Here is an 18,798-nt window from a genome sequence, read left to right as displayed (position 1 = left end):
CCCAATTTTGGGAAAAAGGCAAATTTTTCCCAAATAAAGTTTGCTTTTTATACTTCTGTTCAACATTGTACTGGAGTTTTTAGCCATAAGAATAAACCAAGAAAAAAATAAAAGATAATTATCAGAAAAGAAGAGGTAAAAGCAACTGTAGTCATAGAAGATGTCTGATTATCTATGCAGAAAATTCTAAGGAATCCACAAAGAAACTGCTAGATAATTTAATTTAGCAAGGTTTCAGGGTACAATTTATCTTTATGTAAAAAAAGTATATTTTCATATAGTAACAGCAAGCGAGTTAGTTATTAAGGCATTGTGATATTGTTATAAGGTAATAGATCAGTGAAACAGAGTAAAAAGTCCAGAACTGACCTACACATTTTCAATCAAGGAGCCTAAAAGTGTTTGCTGATACAGATATGCTATGATTCAGAAGGCTAAGGGAATGTCTGAAGGTTGATTTAGAACCATACATTTTAATGTAAATAAATTTTACCACAAAGAAAACAATGCATGGAAAAACTCAAAGGACTGAGCAAAACAATATTCATTAACTTTGTAGATAAGAATATATATAGTATGTTTTATTGACAGCCTTAAAAGTGGAATTTATTTGCATCTTTTCTCCTCTTCTTTATTGGGGATGGTGCTCTAAGGAGCAAGTGCTCTAAGGAGCACTTTCAGTAGCAGTGTTCCTTGATGAAATTAGCACCATAGATTTAAATGCTCTAAGATGGGTTGAATTTTGTTGGAGTGAAGATGGTCTCTACTGAGCTTATGAGAAACATTTATTTGAATCATTCCAGCACACATGGTGTGTTGGCTGTGACAGTGTCTCGCGACCAGCATGTAAAGTTTGCAGTTAGTTTAATTTGTGGCAGTCAGAACTGCAAAATCTTTAGCTTAGCACTTTATAAAAACAAATAAACCGAACAAATAAAAATGTTTCTGCATGTGCCATGTGGTTGCTTTATATTTGTAGATCTTATTGCTTTGATCTTCTGCAGTCAGCATTGACTTCAATGGAAAGTCCTTATTCCTTCTTTTGAGCTGATTCATGTTTCTAGGAGTAGAAGTAAATATCTTTGCCTGACTTTGATAAGACCTTTGATAGTCACCTCATTTGAAATAAGGTGATTGAGTTGCTTAATTTGAAATTCAAGAAGAAAATATAGTAAATGTTAAAAATTTTGTTTTAAGAATAATTTTTAAATGAATTAGAGAATAATTATAAGAATAATTTTAAATGAATTTTAAAATGAATTCATTTAAAAATTAATATTTTTAAATTATTTATAAACATAATAAATGTAATAACTATTATAAGTAAATATAATGAAATGTAATAAACTTTTAGCAGGGCTATCCTTTCCTTGAATTAAGAATTTAAAGTGTGGTTTTGAAAAAGTTCTTTCTCCCACATAGAAACTGAGTATGCCAGAGGGCAATCACCCATAACAAATTATGTATATTATACATACATTATACACATATGTATGTATTATATAATTATATATGTATGTTTATTATATATTTTATAATATATAAAACAATATTTAGACACAGTATTAATGACATATATACATTATAATATAATATGCATGATTTATATAATATGTGCATAATATTTTATATCAATATCATTATGTTGAATTGATTGTGTGATCAATACATAGATAAAAATGTTGTTAGGTGAGCCAAAAGAGTGATTCTTCCTTTGGTCACATTGGGGTGTGATAGGAAAAGCTTCTCTCTCACTTATCAATTATATACACTGATGGATAACTGTAAAGCACAGAAATCTGCAGTCTTAGAATTTGCTTCAACTCCTTAACAAAGGGGAGATTGAAATCCTGACCCCAAAAGCAGCTTGGAGATTGGAAACCAAATTGTTCTCCTACTCTCCAGCTTTCTTCCCAAGTCCTTGAAGCTTTTTCTGGGAGTCTGTAGGCAGACTTTTGGAACATTTGAAAAAGAGGGATAATCCCCATATATTTACTAAGGCCATTTGACTCTGGGCCCACTGAGCTGAGAGCAGAGTCATTTTACCTTTAGATAATTAGAGAGCATAAATATAATTTATCTTCTGCTTTTAAAAGAACTAATGAAGACAAAGATCATCTCTGTCCTCAGCCTCAGGTAACTTCAGGGACTGTGAAGAAGAGTTTGTTTCTACTAGTGTGTACTGTCCTTTGTCACTGCCTGTTCTTGCTTTTTCTGTTAGGTGATGGCATTTTAGGCAGTATTATTCACTGTATGGAGGCATGAATGCCATCTTCCAATATCACATATATGTGACTCTCAGCCACTGAGGTCTCTTAGCAGTCAAACTACTAATAATGCAAATGGCAGTTATTAGATATGATATGGTGTTGCATTTCCATTTTTTTAAGTAAAAAAAATAGCTAATACTGTTTACTGCTAATATGACACATTATTATATAATAGCATTTTCACAGTAATACTAATGCTTACCTAGTCTATTAATAAATCTTACTAATTGCCTTTACTACCTGGCTCTTTTATTTTCCTGAGGCAGCAGCCCCTCACCACCTCCCTTTTATTTTTCAACCTGATGTTGGATTTTCTTGTGACTCATTCCTTATTGAAAGAGTCCTGGAAATATCATTTAACCTTTCTTGATGCTCATTTTAAATCAATTTCATCTGTCTTTCTACATGTTTTGTTTTCTCCAAATAAGTTTGAATTTTCTGGTTTGGAATTTTTTTTTGAGGCATGATCCTCTGATGCCACCTAGGGGGCACCTGTAAGATTGGGGTTACTGATTTGACACTGAAAAGTCTTAAAAAAAAAACAAACAACAAACCTCTTTTCAGTTTGGCCTAAATCGTTTGGCTTTCCTTGCATTTTTCCTCCCTGACTCCAAGGACAGAGAATCCTTGACACAATGAAGACAAACATTTGAAAATCATAGGCATTGTTTACTTTTTAAAAATATGCCTTTGCACAATAGGTGTATATACATATGCATATATACATATATATACACACATACTCATGTGCTGCTATCTATAGCGCACTGCTCCATGGGCTTTCAGTATAGCAGCTGTTTCAGTGCTTCAACTATCCTCAGGGTTAGGTATCACCACTCCCATCATCATCGTGTCCCCTTTTTTATATAGTTGAAGAAACAGGCATAAAATGTTTAAGTAACTCACCCACTTGGTGCTGAAGAGACAACTTCTACTTCGTGACTGCAGAAATTACCCTTGCAATAACCATTTCTACCTATTGCTTCTCATCGCCTCTGATTTCCTGAAGCTTGAGTCAACAGCCCTTTCCTGATAGGCACTTCCCCTTTCATAGGTTTTTACTAGCATTGTGGCCTCTGTGGTCGTGTAGAATTGTAAAGGTTGTTATTGAGCAGGACCAAGTACACTAGGAAGAAGGGAAATAACACAGCTGTTTAAAAAGAAATATGAACCTGTTGTCTATTCATCAAAAATGGATGAGAAGATTTACTCTAAGCATTTCATGAGACTTTGTAGAGTAGCAATTGTAGTGTATGTCAACTCATAGATTAAAAATTTGAACAATCAACTTTATTTTTCATGAAAATCAAGCTTAGGTATAAGTGCAGTTGCATATAGTGTTGGGATCCTGATGAGAATAATTCAGTGGACTTGAGGAAAGAACACTTATCTTGAGAGTATTAAGTTTATTATGATGATAATTTACAATAGAGGTGAGTTTCCGGAAAGGATACAAAGAATCTGTTAAAGTGTTATTTTGAAAGCTCTGGGAACTAGGATGTTGTCTGATAAAGGTTTTGGGGAAGCTGTTTTAGAACAGCTTCAGATAAAGTATCTGAACTTGCTTGCTCTGTTTGGAATTCTAATCCACACATAAGATGCCCCCTTCAGCCTTCTGAGTCACAGCAAGTGTTACAGTCATTATCTCTGCAGATAATCCATAAAGTCTGTTACTAAAAGATAAAATGCTGACCTGTGTAACATAGAAATGGATATGTTTATTTACGTATTTATTTGTATTTATATGTTTATGTGTGTACACTCATCCAAACACACACACAAATACGTGCATGCACACACACAGATTACTTGATTCCTTTATTCTCTTGCAAAGTGCTATACTCTTAATAGATGTATTTCTGATCTTCCCTATTGGATATCCATGGATAATAAAAGAAACACATTGCCTTCTCTTAGTCACCCTACCTTTAATTTGCTGAAAAACTTTCCTTTAAGCTCCCATTTACTGAATGATTATATATGCACACTTTATTAAGTGCTCCTCACGTTGTCCTGTGGTAAAATAGATATGATTGTCCAGTTTTCAGCTGAGAGAGTCACAGGGAGAGATTAATGAATTGCCTATTAGGACATTGATTCCCTGAGGAAAGTCAGTGTGTTCCCAGTTTTGTCCAACTGAAGCCCTGGCTCACCTCCGCTAAGTCTTCCTGCCTCCTTCCCACTGACTCACATTTGTGATGAGTGGTCTCTGGCTTGGCTGCTTATCTGAATGAACTTTGATAAATCTTGTATTAATTTTTTTAAAGCTTTCTTATGTCTGTATTTTTCTTGTGTTCCACTTTTGTGTCCATTTCTATTATCCCTTCCTGTGTTTTCCAGCTTTGGAGACATGCTGTCTTTCACCCTGACGGCCTTTGTTGAACTGATGGACCATGGCATCGTGTCCTGGGATACATTTTCGGTGGCGTTCATTAAGAAGGTACTGCAGATTGTGCTTGCCTAGACTTACATTACTTGCTTCTTTCAGAGATCCTTTTCTCTGCTTTAAAATATGCTATAGTTTTATCCTTCAGCTCTTTGTATTGAAAGGTGGGCATAATTTTGATAGTATTATGTATGTGGAGACCAGAGAGCCAGAATTCTATATGAAAATGACTTTTTCTCCCCACCAGGATCACTAGGGGTTGTATGTGAGAACACAAATTGTCAAAGGAAATGGAGTTGTAACATTGCTAAAACAATAGAGGAGTCGGCTGTATGGACTCCTGTGCATAAGAGGCCTATTCTTGAAGGCTCTATTGGTCTCAAAACCTAAGTGGAGTTTCTACTGGCCTGCCAGAACCTTCTGTCCTCAACCTGGTGTTCAGAAAAAGGGAACAAGATAGAGTATACTGAGTCCTCAAATGCCTGGATTTGAAGCAGGGATAACAGGAAGGAGGAAGCAGGGATAGGGATAAAAGGAAGGAGACATGCCTGGGTCCATGCCTGTTAGGCAGAGTAAGTCTGCTTTCTTGTAATCATGGTGCAGTAAGTATCTCTGGGGTCAGTGAGTTCCATTCACCCTTCTTCTTTAGGAGGAAGATAATAAAGGGATGAACAAAAGGTGAGCCTGGCATGGGGAGAAAAGACAAAAGAGTTCTCACAATTCCCTAATAAAATGTATCTGCAAACTTACACTTCTCTTTCCTATCTTCTAACAAAAAAATAAGTAGCTTTGACTTTATCACTGTTGAATACAATATCAAATCATGGATTACTGTTATTTACAGATTTATTAACTTATTTTTCCTCTCTTTGTGAAATGTTATAACTTTACTGGCATTTTTCTTTCCACCAATGTATTAGGAATGAAGAGATATTTGTAATTCAAAAATTTGATTTATAACCATAGATTCCTGGGAAGGGTTATTTAGAGCAGAATGTCAGAGAACCTGTGCAAAATTTGGAAAATCAAAGCAAAATTCAATAGAAGTCACTTGAATTTTTAAACCTTTGATTTTGTATCAATGGTCAACTTAAATAAAAACGTGCAAAAGTTAGTACAATATGTTCCTATATGCCCTTCATGCAAATTTCTGTAATGCTAACATTAGGCATAACAATGGTACATGATCAAAACTAAGAGATTTACAGTGGTGCAATAATTACCATTATTTAATTTCACCAGTTTTCTTATCATATTCTTTCTCTGCATGAAAGATCCCACACTGAATTTAGTTGTCATGTCCACTTAGTGTCCTCTACTTAGTTCCGCAGTTTTTCTTTGGTATTTATGACTTTGATAATTTTAAACAGTACTGGCCAGTTATTTCATAGTGTGTCCCTTAATTTGGGTTTGTTTGATGTTTCCCTTATGATTAAATAACGGAGGTTATGCATTTTTTACAATGCTGGATAAGTAATGTTGTGGTCTTCCCAGCATATCATATCCAGATACATGATGTTAATATGTCTTATTCGTGGTGATGTTGACCTTGATTATATAGTTGAGATGTTGTCTCCTGGTTATTCTCACTGTGAAGCCACTACTTTTCCTTTTGAAGTTAAACAGAATCTTGGGGAGAAACCACCTTGATTTGAAGACCATGGGAAACCCTCTAGTTCTAGAATTGAAGCAATTAGCACTCTTCTGTAATAGTTTTTGCTCATTTGACTGGCTCTCCCAATAGACCATGAACTCTAACCATGAAACTTGGTTTTCTTCATGAATATCCTCAGGGTCTGGCACAAAGTAAGACCATACTACATTTTTGTGAAATGAAAGAATATTTGCTTGAGAAGCACTTTTTTAAAAAAATCTTAGAACATGAAGAAGAGAAAGGATATGGTAGCAGTGTATCTAAGTATATTTCAAGGAAAATTTCATTTTTGAGTGGAAAAGGATTGCAGTTTTCTTTAAGTGATGTGAGAAATGATTATACAGAATGACAATTAATTTTCTAGCTACCTGTGAAAATGATTTTTGTTCACTGAAATTAAATTTAAAAATCACATAAAATTTAAGGAAGCAGAGCCTAACAGTCTTGGCAGTTTAAATTTAAAATTTTAAGTATTTTACAAAAGGCAAGATATTCAACATAATTTCATATCCTCATTCTTAATCATTCTATTTTCCTTATGTGATTAAAATATGATCATTTGAAAATGGCTTTGTAATCTATAGCTTTTGTAAGGTTAACCTTTTTTATTCCTTAGCTGGACCAACTTCAGTACTTTGACAACCCAGGATTGTATGCAGGCAACTGTCTTTTAAATGGAGCTTTATCTCCACAAAAATCAACTAGGAAATGATCTGACAAAAGATGTTTATCTCTGTGGTCCAGACTTGCCTCTCTATTAATGCCAAATTCATTTCACTTTGGGGAATTATTTTTTTCCCCTGTCAACCCCTGTCTCCTTCTCTATTACTTTATCTATTTTATTGTCTAGATATTTGGTTGTACATTCCAGTTTACAAACCTTATCTGCTATAAATCACATCATTTCATAAACACTCCGAGACTGGAAATCTCTTGATGCCAATATACAATGCTGTTGCCTTTTAAAGATTTGGCTATTTAGGAAAATGATAGGAAGACTCAGAGAGGAAAGCATAGGGGGAAAACCTAAAAATTTCCACGAGTTGTTTCTCCCCTAGACAAGAATAATATCACTACCTTTTTGGAAGAAAGATTTCATACAAATTCTCTTGAAACCTTCCTTCTTCAGAAGAACATCACTCTGTAGTGTAAGTGCCTTGGACAAATATCAAGCCGTTTCAGTATACAGACCTAGTAATTTTTGCCTCTTAAGAACTTGAGAGATTTATGAGCCTTCTCTGGCTGGGATAATGTAAGATATGGGAGTGGAAATCCATGCTCTTCATAGTTCTTTTTGGTTCTGATTAACATAGGGCTATTTTACGATTTCATTAAGAAATGTTTGTGATTTTAATATTTTGTATCATTAATTCATGGAATGCTATTTAACTTCTTAAAATTTAAATATTCCTGTTTTATTTAAGTACATTTTTAAATGAATGACATTGTATGGAGGTAACAACATATAATTATTAGTAATATATAGTAATTATGTAATTATTACTAGCTTCTCTCAAGTTTTCTTCCTTATGACATGGGCTTACTTTCCAGAAGCAATCCTTTGGCTGGTTTAGGCTAGGTCATCTGTGTGGGCAGAAGTGCAGAAATGGTGCAAGGAAAAATTTAAAGGCAAAGGAAGTCATTATCTTTTGGGGAATGAAGGAAATTAAAGATTAACCAATTTTTTTTAAAGATTTATTTATTTATTTATACAAGCACTGGGTACAGTCAGAAGCGCGGGAGGATGAGAGAATTCACCAGAGCCAGAGAGGGGAGCAGAGCAGGCAGAAGACCGAAGTACACTGCTGAGGGGAGCAGCGGGTGGCAGGAGAGGTCTGCATGCCAAGATTAACCAATTTTTAACATCCCATTGCTATACTAAGATCTCTAGTTTTTAAACTAGACATAGAAAATATTATTTGTACATTCATAAATAAGGAGCTCTATAGTCATTACATTTACTGAATCAACCTTGATGTTATTAGTTCATTAGGTAAAAATACTGGGTCATTTAAATTTCTGGTTAAAACAAGACAAATAAAAACAAAAGGTAGAAGTTAGATACAAAAAACAACTAGTATTGCCTCCAGAATTGTACTTAGAACTCTAAAGGGTGGTGTGCCTGCCCTCTGCAGGTACTTAGCTAAGTGTTATACACAAAATGCTAATTAGGCCACCTACATTAGGCTTGCTGAAATTATGGGTTCCATATGTCATTGGAAGAGGTGAATTAATAAAAAATGGATGAATTTTAGAGAATACTTGATGAAGGAAAAGGATCATTTTCACTAGGAAAGAACTATATAGATATGACAATTGGAAATGAACTATGTGAGTAGGATACAGATATGTCTGCATTAGAGCAAAGACCTCTATTTTCCCATCACTGAGCAAGCCCTTTGGAAGTAGGTAAGAGTTAATAATTTGTGAAGATCTTTAATGCTTGTAAAAAAAAAAAGTATATTTCATATCAGAAAACAATTGAGAGTTCTTACTGAATATTTTGAGAAAGGAAATAGTTAAAAGTGTATTTATAGAAATAGAGGGTAAATTTTCATTATGAGAAGGAAATTTTGAACTTAGAAGATGTTTTAGTAATCCAGGAATGAGTTGAATTGGTAGGTCAGTGTTTTACATATACAGCTGAATGTGTATCACAGGGTTAGAAAATAGGGAACTGGGGATAATAATAACTAATGATGATGGCAAGCTTGACAAAGGTGATAATCGAAAAGGGAGGATTAAAAAGGCAATGAGATTGGTTTTTATCCTTGTTTAATGTTTGACTTTGTTGAAATATCTAAATGCAACTATCCATTTGGATCCCAGGAATGAGCACTTAACATACTCCATAGTAAATACCTCTTATTTACCTGTCCCTGCTACACTCTAAGGTCCCTAAAGTTAAAAATCATATGGATTTTGCTCATCTTCTATTTCCATATCCTAGGACAGTGTGAACATGTTTTTTGGCAATCAATAAATTGATATCAATCAATATTACCTGAATGAATAAAAAGGGGAATAAAAACTTTGGATGGGGGAAGTGAGGGAGTTTGATAGCAGGCTCTTGGATGGAAGATTCTCCATGGAGTCTTAAATTTACATTCAAATTTATTAAATGGACACAAGAAAGAGAGCATGGAAGAAGGAGAGAACTCATGAAGAGAAACTTAGAAGTATTGTCAGTGACTTTTTTGTGAGTTCTTCAGTTTTATAATTACATGCCACGAATCTGCTGGGATAGTGAAAAATTTGTAGTATTGGTGGGGAAGTTAAAGAGTTTATCTTCTATTTAGAACAGATCTAAGTTAAGTGTTAAACTATGAGCACAGTATGAGCATAATTGCATTTTTGTCAGAAAAAGATGACCTGAGAAAAAGAAAGGTGATCTTAGCATAGTAGATTTGACAGAATAAAATAGACTGTGAAGATTAAGGCACTAGCTTGCCAAGGCCAGTAAACACTTCGGAGAACTATATTAACCATGAAAGGAACTAAAGTAGTCTTTGGAGAACCTTAAAATTCTCATACTTTTCCTATCATTTGTATTATAGAGTAATAGCTTTCTGGAGTATAAAATCATAATGTTACTACACGCATTCATGTCATTTATTATTATCTTCCCCTGAGATCCAGATATATATGAGGGCAGAGAGGGTGTTTTTGTGTATAGTCCTCTCCCAGGGCATCAATGCTTAGGAACACTTATGATGTTAATTGTCAGTTGCCAGAATGCCTTCACGTTTTATTTTGTACAAGGATGGAGAGGGGATGTGAACAAGGAGCCCATGGGGCAGCAGTAAAGGAGAAATTAATGTCGACAGGGAGAAGCAGCAAGTGTCCATTAGTCATGAAACCAAGTTACTTAGTTTTTAAGAAAGCAGTCATCATCGCTTCTTAGCCTTTTGGCTAAGATCAAGTGTAAGAAATAGTCATTATGTTGATATAATAATAAGCTTTTAGTGTGAGTTGTCAACAGACAGTAATAACTTTTAATGAGACCTCTAAAATAAATCCTTTATGGTACCCTTGTGTTTGGATTAATTTGATCCATTTTCCTAACCCTGATTTTACTTCCCGCTTACATTGTAATTTATTATGTTTGAGGCCTTAGTGATTAATCCCTTAGGGAATATGTTATAGGGATTAACCTATTATTTCAACTATTAGCCCTGCTAATTTAAATGTTTTCCTGTTTGCTAAATTTGAGAGAAATGTATTTTTACCATAAAAATTTGGAAGACTAGGGCAAAGAATGAAATCACTCTTTGTTGAGGAATCACATTTGTTGAAGAATAGCAAGAAAAGTAGCCAGTAACTGAAAAACTGCTAGTTGAATGGTGTTGACAGAGTGATTTGTGTGAGTCCCTGAAGAACATAACAGGATCATAATAAGAACATCAAAGTCATGGATTGTGTGGGTGAGGGAGTAGCCTGGGGATGGGAGGGAATGACTATTAGTATCTGTTGAAATTACTGTCTCAGAGAAACACAGGAGTCCTTAAAATATATATGTTGAAATCAACTGAAAGTGGAAACTCAGAAATATAATCCCAGAAAAAACAGGCAGAATAATTCTTTGAAACAGTCTCTCTTTTTTTAAAAAAATGCTTATTATTGAATTATAAAAAATAGGATAAATATGGTACATTGTAAGAATGCCATTAACAATCATCATTGACTAATTCCTTGCCTTTTTGTTGTAATTCCAGGTACTTTTCATCTTTTGTCTGGTGTTTCTTAAATGATCACTCTGTTTACTTGATTTGCTTCCTTGTTTGTTTGTTTCTCTGCTTTGTTTACTGCTGAGAGGTCAATTGTGTCTCACTTGGATTTTCAGATAGCAAGTTTTGTGAACAAGTCAGCTATAGACATCTCAATCCTGCAGCGATCCTTGGCAATTTTGGAGTCAATGGTGCTCAATAGCCATGACCTCTACCAGAAGGTGGCGCAGGAGATCACCATCGGCCAGCTCATTCCTCATCTTCAAGGGTAAGCAAGCTCATACCTCGGGGACAAGGGGAAAAGCTTCAAGACAGCCACCATGACACCCGGGGAAAAATTTGTATTGGATTGATTAAATATCAAGAAAGAGAATCTTGACTTGGGGTATCTGACACCATGTACCACGCTCATCCCCCATCACACTGAAATGTCAGGGGTACTAGCCCCAGGGTGAGCTCCATGTCTGTTGTCCACACTGTTCTGTTCCCAGTTCCTGACCCTTAATAGAATCTCAGTTTTGATAATATTGGTAAATAGCAGTAAGATTTACTTTTAATGAGATGTAATAGGACAACTTGTTCTTTAAGTTTTTGACAAAGTCTTTCCTTAATCACATAAAACAGTATTTCCTATATAAATAAGCAAGTAATTTCATAGTAGTTTCATAGTTAGGGATTTTTAAAGGTATATTTATTTTTTAGGTTCAAGGTGATCGCAAAGACCTTTTTTTCTATGTCATAATGTGTCATGTGTCTTCTCAAGTGCCTTAAACTATAAGACAAGGCCCTAGCAGCCTGCAGTTCTTAGGGGCTTCTCCCTTTCTCCACCATGGGCAGTTTATAAAGTTTCTCTGATACCAGATTAAGAAGAAACCTCTTGTACAGTCCTACTTAATATATGAAATTATTGAGGGTTGAAGGAGGAAACAGATATCCTAAGCTAGCTTATACAGGACTAGGAGGAAACCTGATTGGCTAGCTTGGGTTGCTAGCGTAGGGTGGGGATGTGAGGATATTCAGTAATTCTCAAAAATAGAAAGTGTTAATAGCTGTGTGAAAGTAATATGAGCTTTGAAAGTGCCTTAGATGTTTCCTTTATTTGGAGGGGACACTGTGACCAGAAAGTAAAATCTTCAAGTCCCACCAGAAGGTATGGATTGTGGCCTCAGGGAAAATTAGCAAATGCTCTCGAGTAACGACTTATATGAAATTACTCTAGAAATATCAGTTTCCCTGAGTGTGAAACATACTAACTTTATAGTCTGTATTTTTTCTTTAACTGTCAAGGGTACATGTATATTCACAATGCAATTTGCAGGAATGTAGAGTTTATTATTTGTCAAATGCTGTGCAAGAATTTTATATACCTTATCTCATTTTATTCTAAAAGCAACCCCTTAAAATAAGTGTGTTCTTACCTGGTGCTACAGATGAGGGAACTGTTTTAGGGACAGCCCTTGAACTTGTCCTAGGCCTCACAGCCTATGTCCTAGCCTTACAGTGATGCTCTGTGCCTTGATTCTCATCCTGTGTAAGGCCGTATTCAGAGATCTACTGCTCCCTAAATTAGCTTTAACTGTAGCATACGGATATTTCTTTGCTTATATCTTGGGTCCTTATTTACTGTTTACCATGCTACTTACATGAACTCTTGGCTTCGTGGAATTTCTGATTTTATTCTGGTGAAAGTCAAAATTTGTAGACATAAATACCTGTTCTTATTAAAAATTCTATTTGAAGAAAGGTTTTTAGAATATGTAATAGCCCTGGAAACAAATCAGTTTCCTTTGTGATACACACAGGAATGTGGGGACACTGAAAACTACCCCCAGATATACTTCATGTATTGCAGGGGAAATAACACATATGCTCATGTACACATAGACACATACCTGAAGCCGGCCGCCTGTACTCTCCAGTATATCTTCACTGCAGAGGGTACTGACCCCTCTGCTGTTCCAGCTTCCTGATAGCGGAAATGCATTCTCAATGTCAATTTCATTTTTTGGACCCTGCATTTCTTTCTCAGCTTTATTTGGGGTTATGATCATGAGACATATCATGGTCTGACTCTTCTACAGTTGATTTTAGCCAAAGGGCCAAGAAGCAATGGTCTGGCTCTTCTGACTTTCTGTATTGTTCTTTGTCTTTACAGCACAGATCAAGAAATCCAGACATATACCATTGCAGTGATCAATGCCCTTTTCCTGAAGGCCCCTGATGAGAAAAGGCAGGTCAGTTGCTTTTCTTTTGTCTTAAACTTGTGGCCAGCGCTGGCAACTTTTGTTGGAGTGAGCCCTCTCCTTCCCACCATGGGGACATCAGGACCACCCTGCTGCTCTGCAGCTTGGCTGGCCAGCCTGGGACTGTTTATGAATTCAGTGGCAACTAGGTAGACCTGGGCAAGGCACTGATGAAGAAGAATGCTGGAAATATTCCAGCACCACAACCCTTTCATTAAATGAAACCCATGGTAGAAACCCAAAACATAGTTGCTGTAGTGGAGGCAGCATTAGAAGCTCCATTTCCTCCACTACCCCCTCTATAACAGTCCATTCCCCGGTTGAAAAAGGTCCAAAGGTCAACAAAGGAAAGTGTCAAAGGGTATGTTTCACACAGTTACATTTAAGGGGCTCCATGCTCTTATTGACACAGAGGAGGGGAAATGGACTGCTCAGTTCTCCAGACCTCATCCATGCAGGGTCAGAAAAGAGAGCACGAAACAGAGTCCCTGACACATGAACACAACCATGGACAGGGATCTACACATGCTCCATCCTGTCCTCTCACTTCCCATCTCACACTTTCCTGGGCAAAGCATGTCACCTTTCAAGGACTCTGTTTCCTCATGTAATCATACCATGTAGACTGTTGTTTTGTTTTTGCTCTTTACTGCTCTTTAAGCTAAACAAAATAAGCTAAACAAAACAATACATTATTCTGCATCAATGTATCTATATCCATATTTATATTATTCTAATGGAATTACATATTCTCCTTTGAGTTTACTAAAAACAATTCCATAATACCAGACAAAAAAAAATACAGGATGTGGGTAGGGATTTTCTGTTTTGTCTCTTAACTAAGCTTCTATTAAGAGGGTAGTGGAAAATCTTCATTCATTCTTTCATCAAGCATTTATTGTCTACTCTGTCTCAGCTATTGTGCTCTGAATTTGGAAAACAAAGATGAAACGGATGGTCTCTAGGCTCTTGAGGTGCCCACGATCCTATGCAGCAGATAAATATTATAAACAGATAGTTATAATAATTGTTGTAGTAGATGTTGGGAATGTATTGTCCCTTCTAACTCATTTTTTTTTATACATCAGTAAGCTGAAGTAGGAATATGTATTCTTTTTTATTGTTGTGTGTGTGTCACTTAGACAATAATTTCATTTTATAGAACCATCTTTTAATCTCATTTTCAAAGAGCCATAGCTGCCCTTGGCCTTTTGTTTTTTTATCTGGTCCATGAAAAAAATGGACCTTTCTATTTTGATTAGGAAGAAAATTCTGCCTTATGGGCACTGTGGAAGGGCAAACTCCATCTGGATGGCCATTAAACACTAACCTGGATGTGTCATTGTTCTTGTTTTGAAGAGACTGGAAGAGGACCTAATATTGGATTTTTATTTTACTCCATCTAACCTTTTAAAATAATCTTACATTTGTTGTCAATGCAGTGGGCCAGCAGGCATCTTAACATAATGTTGTAACCTCTAACAGAGTCCTCTGCATTTCCATCCCTCTTCTCTCCTACTTGCTTTCCTTTCTATGGTGTGGCGATGACCCCGCTAGGTTGGTGTAGAGAGCAGTGTTGACATCCTCGATTGTCCTCTGACTGTAAGTCCCACATTCCCACTCTGCTTCTGTCCAGCCTGTGTGTCCTCCTCATATTTCCTCCCAGTGTTCTTGGTTCTCCCTACTTTCTGCAACTTTATTTTAACCTTGATTGAATTCATGGTTGTGTTTTTGAAACAAAGCTTACTTTCTACTCTATTAGTACAAATAGCCAAAATACCCCCTATCAAACAAAAAACATTCGTCTTTCTGAATATGAGCAGTATTTATACTTTTGAATGTTTGCATCAAGATTATTCCCAACTATTTCTTTCTCCCCTAGTATGTTTGCCATTTAGAAAGGGCATCTGTATATCACTGAACTTAATAAAATCACCTGCAAGTGTCAGGCAGGCCAAAGCACACAGTGTATCTTGTAGAAATAAGATGTAGCAATGCTCAGTGTGTAATCTAGAGTTTAGCATCCACCCAGGTATTTGTCGTCTATTGAAATCTGTTCCATGTGAGCTTGCTAGACTTTTTTCAGTCCCAGGATATGTACTGTTCACTCTGTCTTTGCTCAGATTAGCATGAAATTTAGAAGATAATGTTTAAAGTGATGGTTCTCTAAAGCCAGAGTCTTTCGTGTGGGCATCTTTGCCTGCTGACATCTCTCTGCACATACACAGTCTAATAAAAACTGATGAGTCTTTCCAGTGGAGAACCATTGTTTTCACTTGAAGTGTTTGCTTTTTACTCGGCTGTTACCTTTTCCTGCAAGGGGAAAATTCCAAAAAAGAAGTTTGCAAGTGCCAGATTTCCTTTCTTTGCTTTTGAACATTCAAAAAATAATTTGAATACTACTGCCGGTGTGAGTCCATTATTTCATACAGAATACTGCTGATATCCAGTGATGAAGTATACCCCAGGATCAAGTCCTTTTGGAGCTTGTTGAAATATTTCTTTCTAACCAAAGCCTTTGTGTGGGTGTGTTTTTTCTTCAATAGGAGATGGCGAATATTTTGGCTCAGAAGCAACTACGTTCCATCATTTTAACAGTAAGTACTTAAGTGCTGTGACCACTTTGTTGGGGGTGAATGGCCTGCTGCATTTATGTATGTTCTCTTTTGGCTTCAGTTTGTGGTTTGTTCTGTGATTTGCTTCTGTGGTGAAGCAGTAGGAACTAGAAAGAAGGAAAAAGCATGCTTTTGGAATTGCAATAAACAAGGCTTTTCCACAGGGATGGCTCCATATGATTGGAGCGAGGACTCTTGGGAACCCCTATAGAGAGAAAAGGCAGGGAAACACATTCTGGCAGGAAGGGTTGGAAATATCTCCCAGTGGGGTGCTTTATAATACTTGCCATTGCTGTAGTTTTGTATTTATGGAGGTCAGAGGCTACATGACTTAAAAAAATATCCACCAATATGAGCTTATAGTGATGTAAATGGGGAGGCTAGATGGATACAGAGGAGACCCTGAAAAAAGTCCGGACATTTTGACTATCATTTTCCTGGGCTCCTGTGCAAGAAAAAGATAGGAATGACATCTGTGGAATCTACTCACTAAATGCAATGCAAAAATCACGTAAGTGTGGAAAAGAAGACTGCATGTTTTGATGTGAATGTTCAGGTGTAAATCAAAATGCAAGATTACCTGACTTTAAAGAAGCACATGTGGTTGATTCCCTGCTAACTTAAAAAAAAAAAAAAAAAAAAAAAAGATTTCTGCTTTCTCTCAATCAGGCCATTAAAAAATTAAAGACCTTATATGGGTGAAAAAAAATATTCTGGATCACAAAGCCAATGTTAATGACTACAATTTGTCATCAAGTTTGAGTTAAACTGTTGAAGATAACAAGAAACATATGGATGTAACTGTTTGATTAAGAAAAAGGTACCCTAAGTTCTTTAGGAATGACATGATTTCCTCCCTGGAACTGCAATCTGAAGTGGGTGTTGGTAAAGGGGCTGATGTAGTCTAGTTCCAAGAATGGTTTTGTAGAAATTGCAAAAGGATTATAATATGCTTAGTCTTTGTACCGATTCTCAATAAACACAGACCTTGCCGTAGCTGCACCATAGTTGCCAGTTTTACCTTCTTAGCCATTAGATTTCCATATCATGTTACAGTCTTTGGTCCAATTATAGAGTTTCTTTCTAGTAAAATTTTATGTTTCTGCTCTAACTGCAGATGCAATTTGTGTTAACTCTGTAATCAGAAAAAGTAAACTGATTTGAGTGATATAATTTCTTAATAATTTGTTAAAAAAAGTATATTTGTTTAAAAAAAAAGTAGGAGCTGCAATATTAAAGAGCAGTTCAGTGAAATTGTTTGTTCAAGGGGTGGAGAGTAGGGAGATGGAAATTAGAAACATTGAATTAAGGTCTTAGCTTATTGTTGCTATCACCTAGGTGTGATGGATGGAGTTATTCAGCCCAGAGATAGGGGGCTGGAATGACTGACTAAACGGTTGCTTTAATGAGTGTTTTGTGAGACTTTGATGACTGGCACTTCAAGGTTGGTATTCTCTGCCAACAACATGCAGGGCAGATATTTTTGAGTTGTTAATAAAATTGATATTCATATACTTCAGTATCCTCATACTTTGGATGCTAAACAGACACCATGAATCAATATCCTGTCCTGAAGAAGAAAGGTTATGAGGTTTGACTGCTCCATATATCCTACTGTCTAGCTTTTCTCTTACTCATTATTTTGGTCCAGCAACTTCTTTCTGTTTCTTATTTATCTCCTCACCCCCACCTTCTTTAATTAACTACTTCATATGGTGTTTACAGCCAGGGTGTGGAATACAGGTACATGCCAGCTTGGGAGATACCTGGAGAAGATTCTTTCTGACATCAAGACATGGGTGGGTCTAACACATTCAAAATTACCAATTTCAATGGTTGTTTGACCACACCAACAAGTATTTTGGAATTTTTTTTTAAAAGATTTATTTTTATTTATTTATGCATACAAGAATTAGGGTGTAGGCCAGAGGTACAGGGCGGCGGTGTGAGAGGATTCACACACAGTGTGTGTGTGAGAGGATTCACCAGAGACAGAGTGGGAAGCAGAACAGGTGGACCTACTGAAATACTCTGCTGAGGGGAGCAGCGGGCGAGACAGGAGAGGTTAGGAGAGGTCTGCTGTGCCATGTGGGTTAGCTCCCTGGCCAGAGATGGAACCCATGCTGCAGTAGCTGGTGATAGCTTGATAGTGTTGACTTTAACCTTTGCGCCAGCAGGTAGCCCTCTTGTTTTGCATTTTTAAGGGACAACAGTGGTCTCTGCCAAAGAGGATATATGTTAGGCTCAAGTATTGAAACAAATTTCAGACCCAGTTCTGGTGGGGGCAAAGGCCTACATCCAGTCTCCTTCTACTCCTTTTATATTTGTTCCATTAAGTTCTATTTTTCTGAATTATTTTCATTTAAGTGATAATAATCACCTGTGATAAAAAAAGCACAGGTGAATTCACTCATTGCTTTGTGGTGGTTAGAGTCCCTGTATGGTTTCCACAGTGAATGAACTAAACCTGATAAATACTTTGTTTTTGTGTGCTGCTTCTAAAAGTTATCCCCTTTTATAAGTGGTGGCTCATGTCAGAGACAGTTCTAGAGTAAGATGATAACAAATTGCATAGAATATTTCTGCACCATTTATTCCTCTACTGCACTAAGGGATGTTTCTGTTGTAGAAATACAATTGCCTTCAAGATCCTCCATTGCAGGCACACCTTGTCTTGATCTGTATGGCTGCATTCACAGGAATTTCCAGTGTTTTCTCTTCTTGTACTCACCTTTACATGTAGTAGGTCTTTTCATAGTTTCTGATCTAAAAAGCTTAGGAACCTTATTGGGCTTTGGACTGTAAAAGAAAGCTCCAACATCACCCATGTCCTCACTTACTTCTGAAGGGTGTTTCTGTTTCTACCAACCTACCTCCCCAGTGCCTCCACTTGGAGACTTCTG

General features: G+C 36.4%; 1 protein-coding gene across 2 annotated transcripts in view; it reads left to right on the top strand.

The window, feature by feature from the left end:
* The window catches only part of ELMO1 (engulfment and cell motility 1), a gene marked incomplete at both ends in the record, with an annotated part of 519,094 nt that overhangs the window by 183,436 nt on the left and 316,860 nt on the right, over positions 1-18,798 (top strand). The window contains 5 exons of one of the 2 annotated variants that reach the window (XM_084229578.1): positions 4,611-4,710; positions 11,154-11,305; positions 13,193-13,271; positions 14,838-14,882; positions 15,827-15,877. In XM_084229578.1, the coding sequence (XP_084085704.1) occupies positions 4,611-4,710; positions 11,154-11,305; positions 13,193-13,271; positions 14,838-14,882; positions 15,827-15,877 (427 nt within the window). The remainder of the gene's footprint in view (positions 1-4,610; positions 4,711-11,153; positions 11,306-13,192; positions 13,272-14,837; positions 14,883-15,826; positions 15,878-18,798) is intronic. The other variant, XM_084229579.1, reaches the window with a different exon arrangement.

This window comes from Talpa europaea (assembly GCF_964194135.1).
Source record: "Talpa europaea genome assembly, chromosome: 3".
NCBI lineage: Eukaryota > Metazoa > Chordata > Mammalia > Eulipotyphla > Talpidae > Talpa > Talpa europaea.
This window is presented reverse-complemented; position numbering and strand designations above follow the sequence as displayed.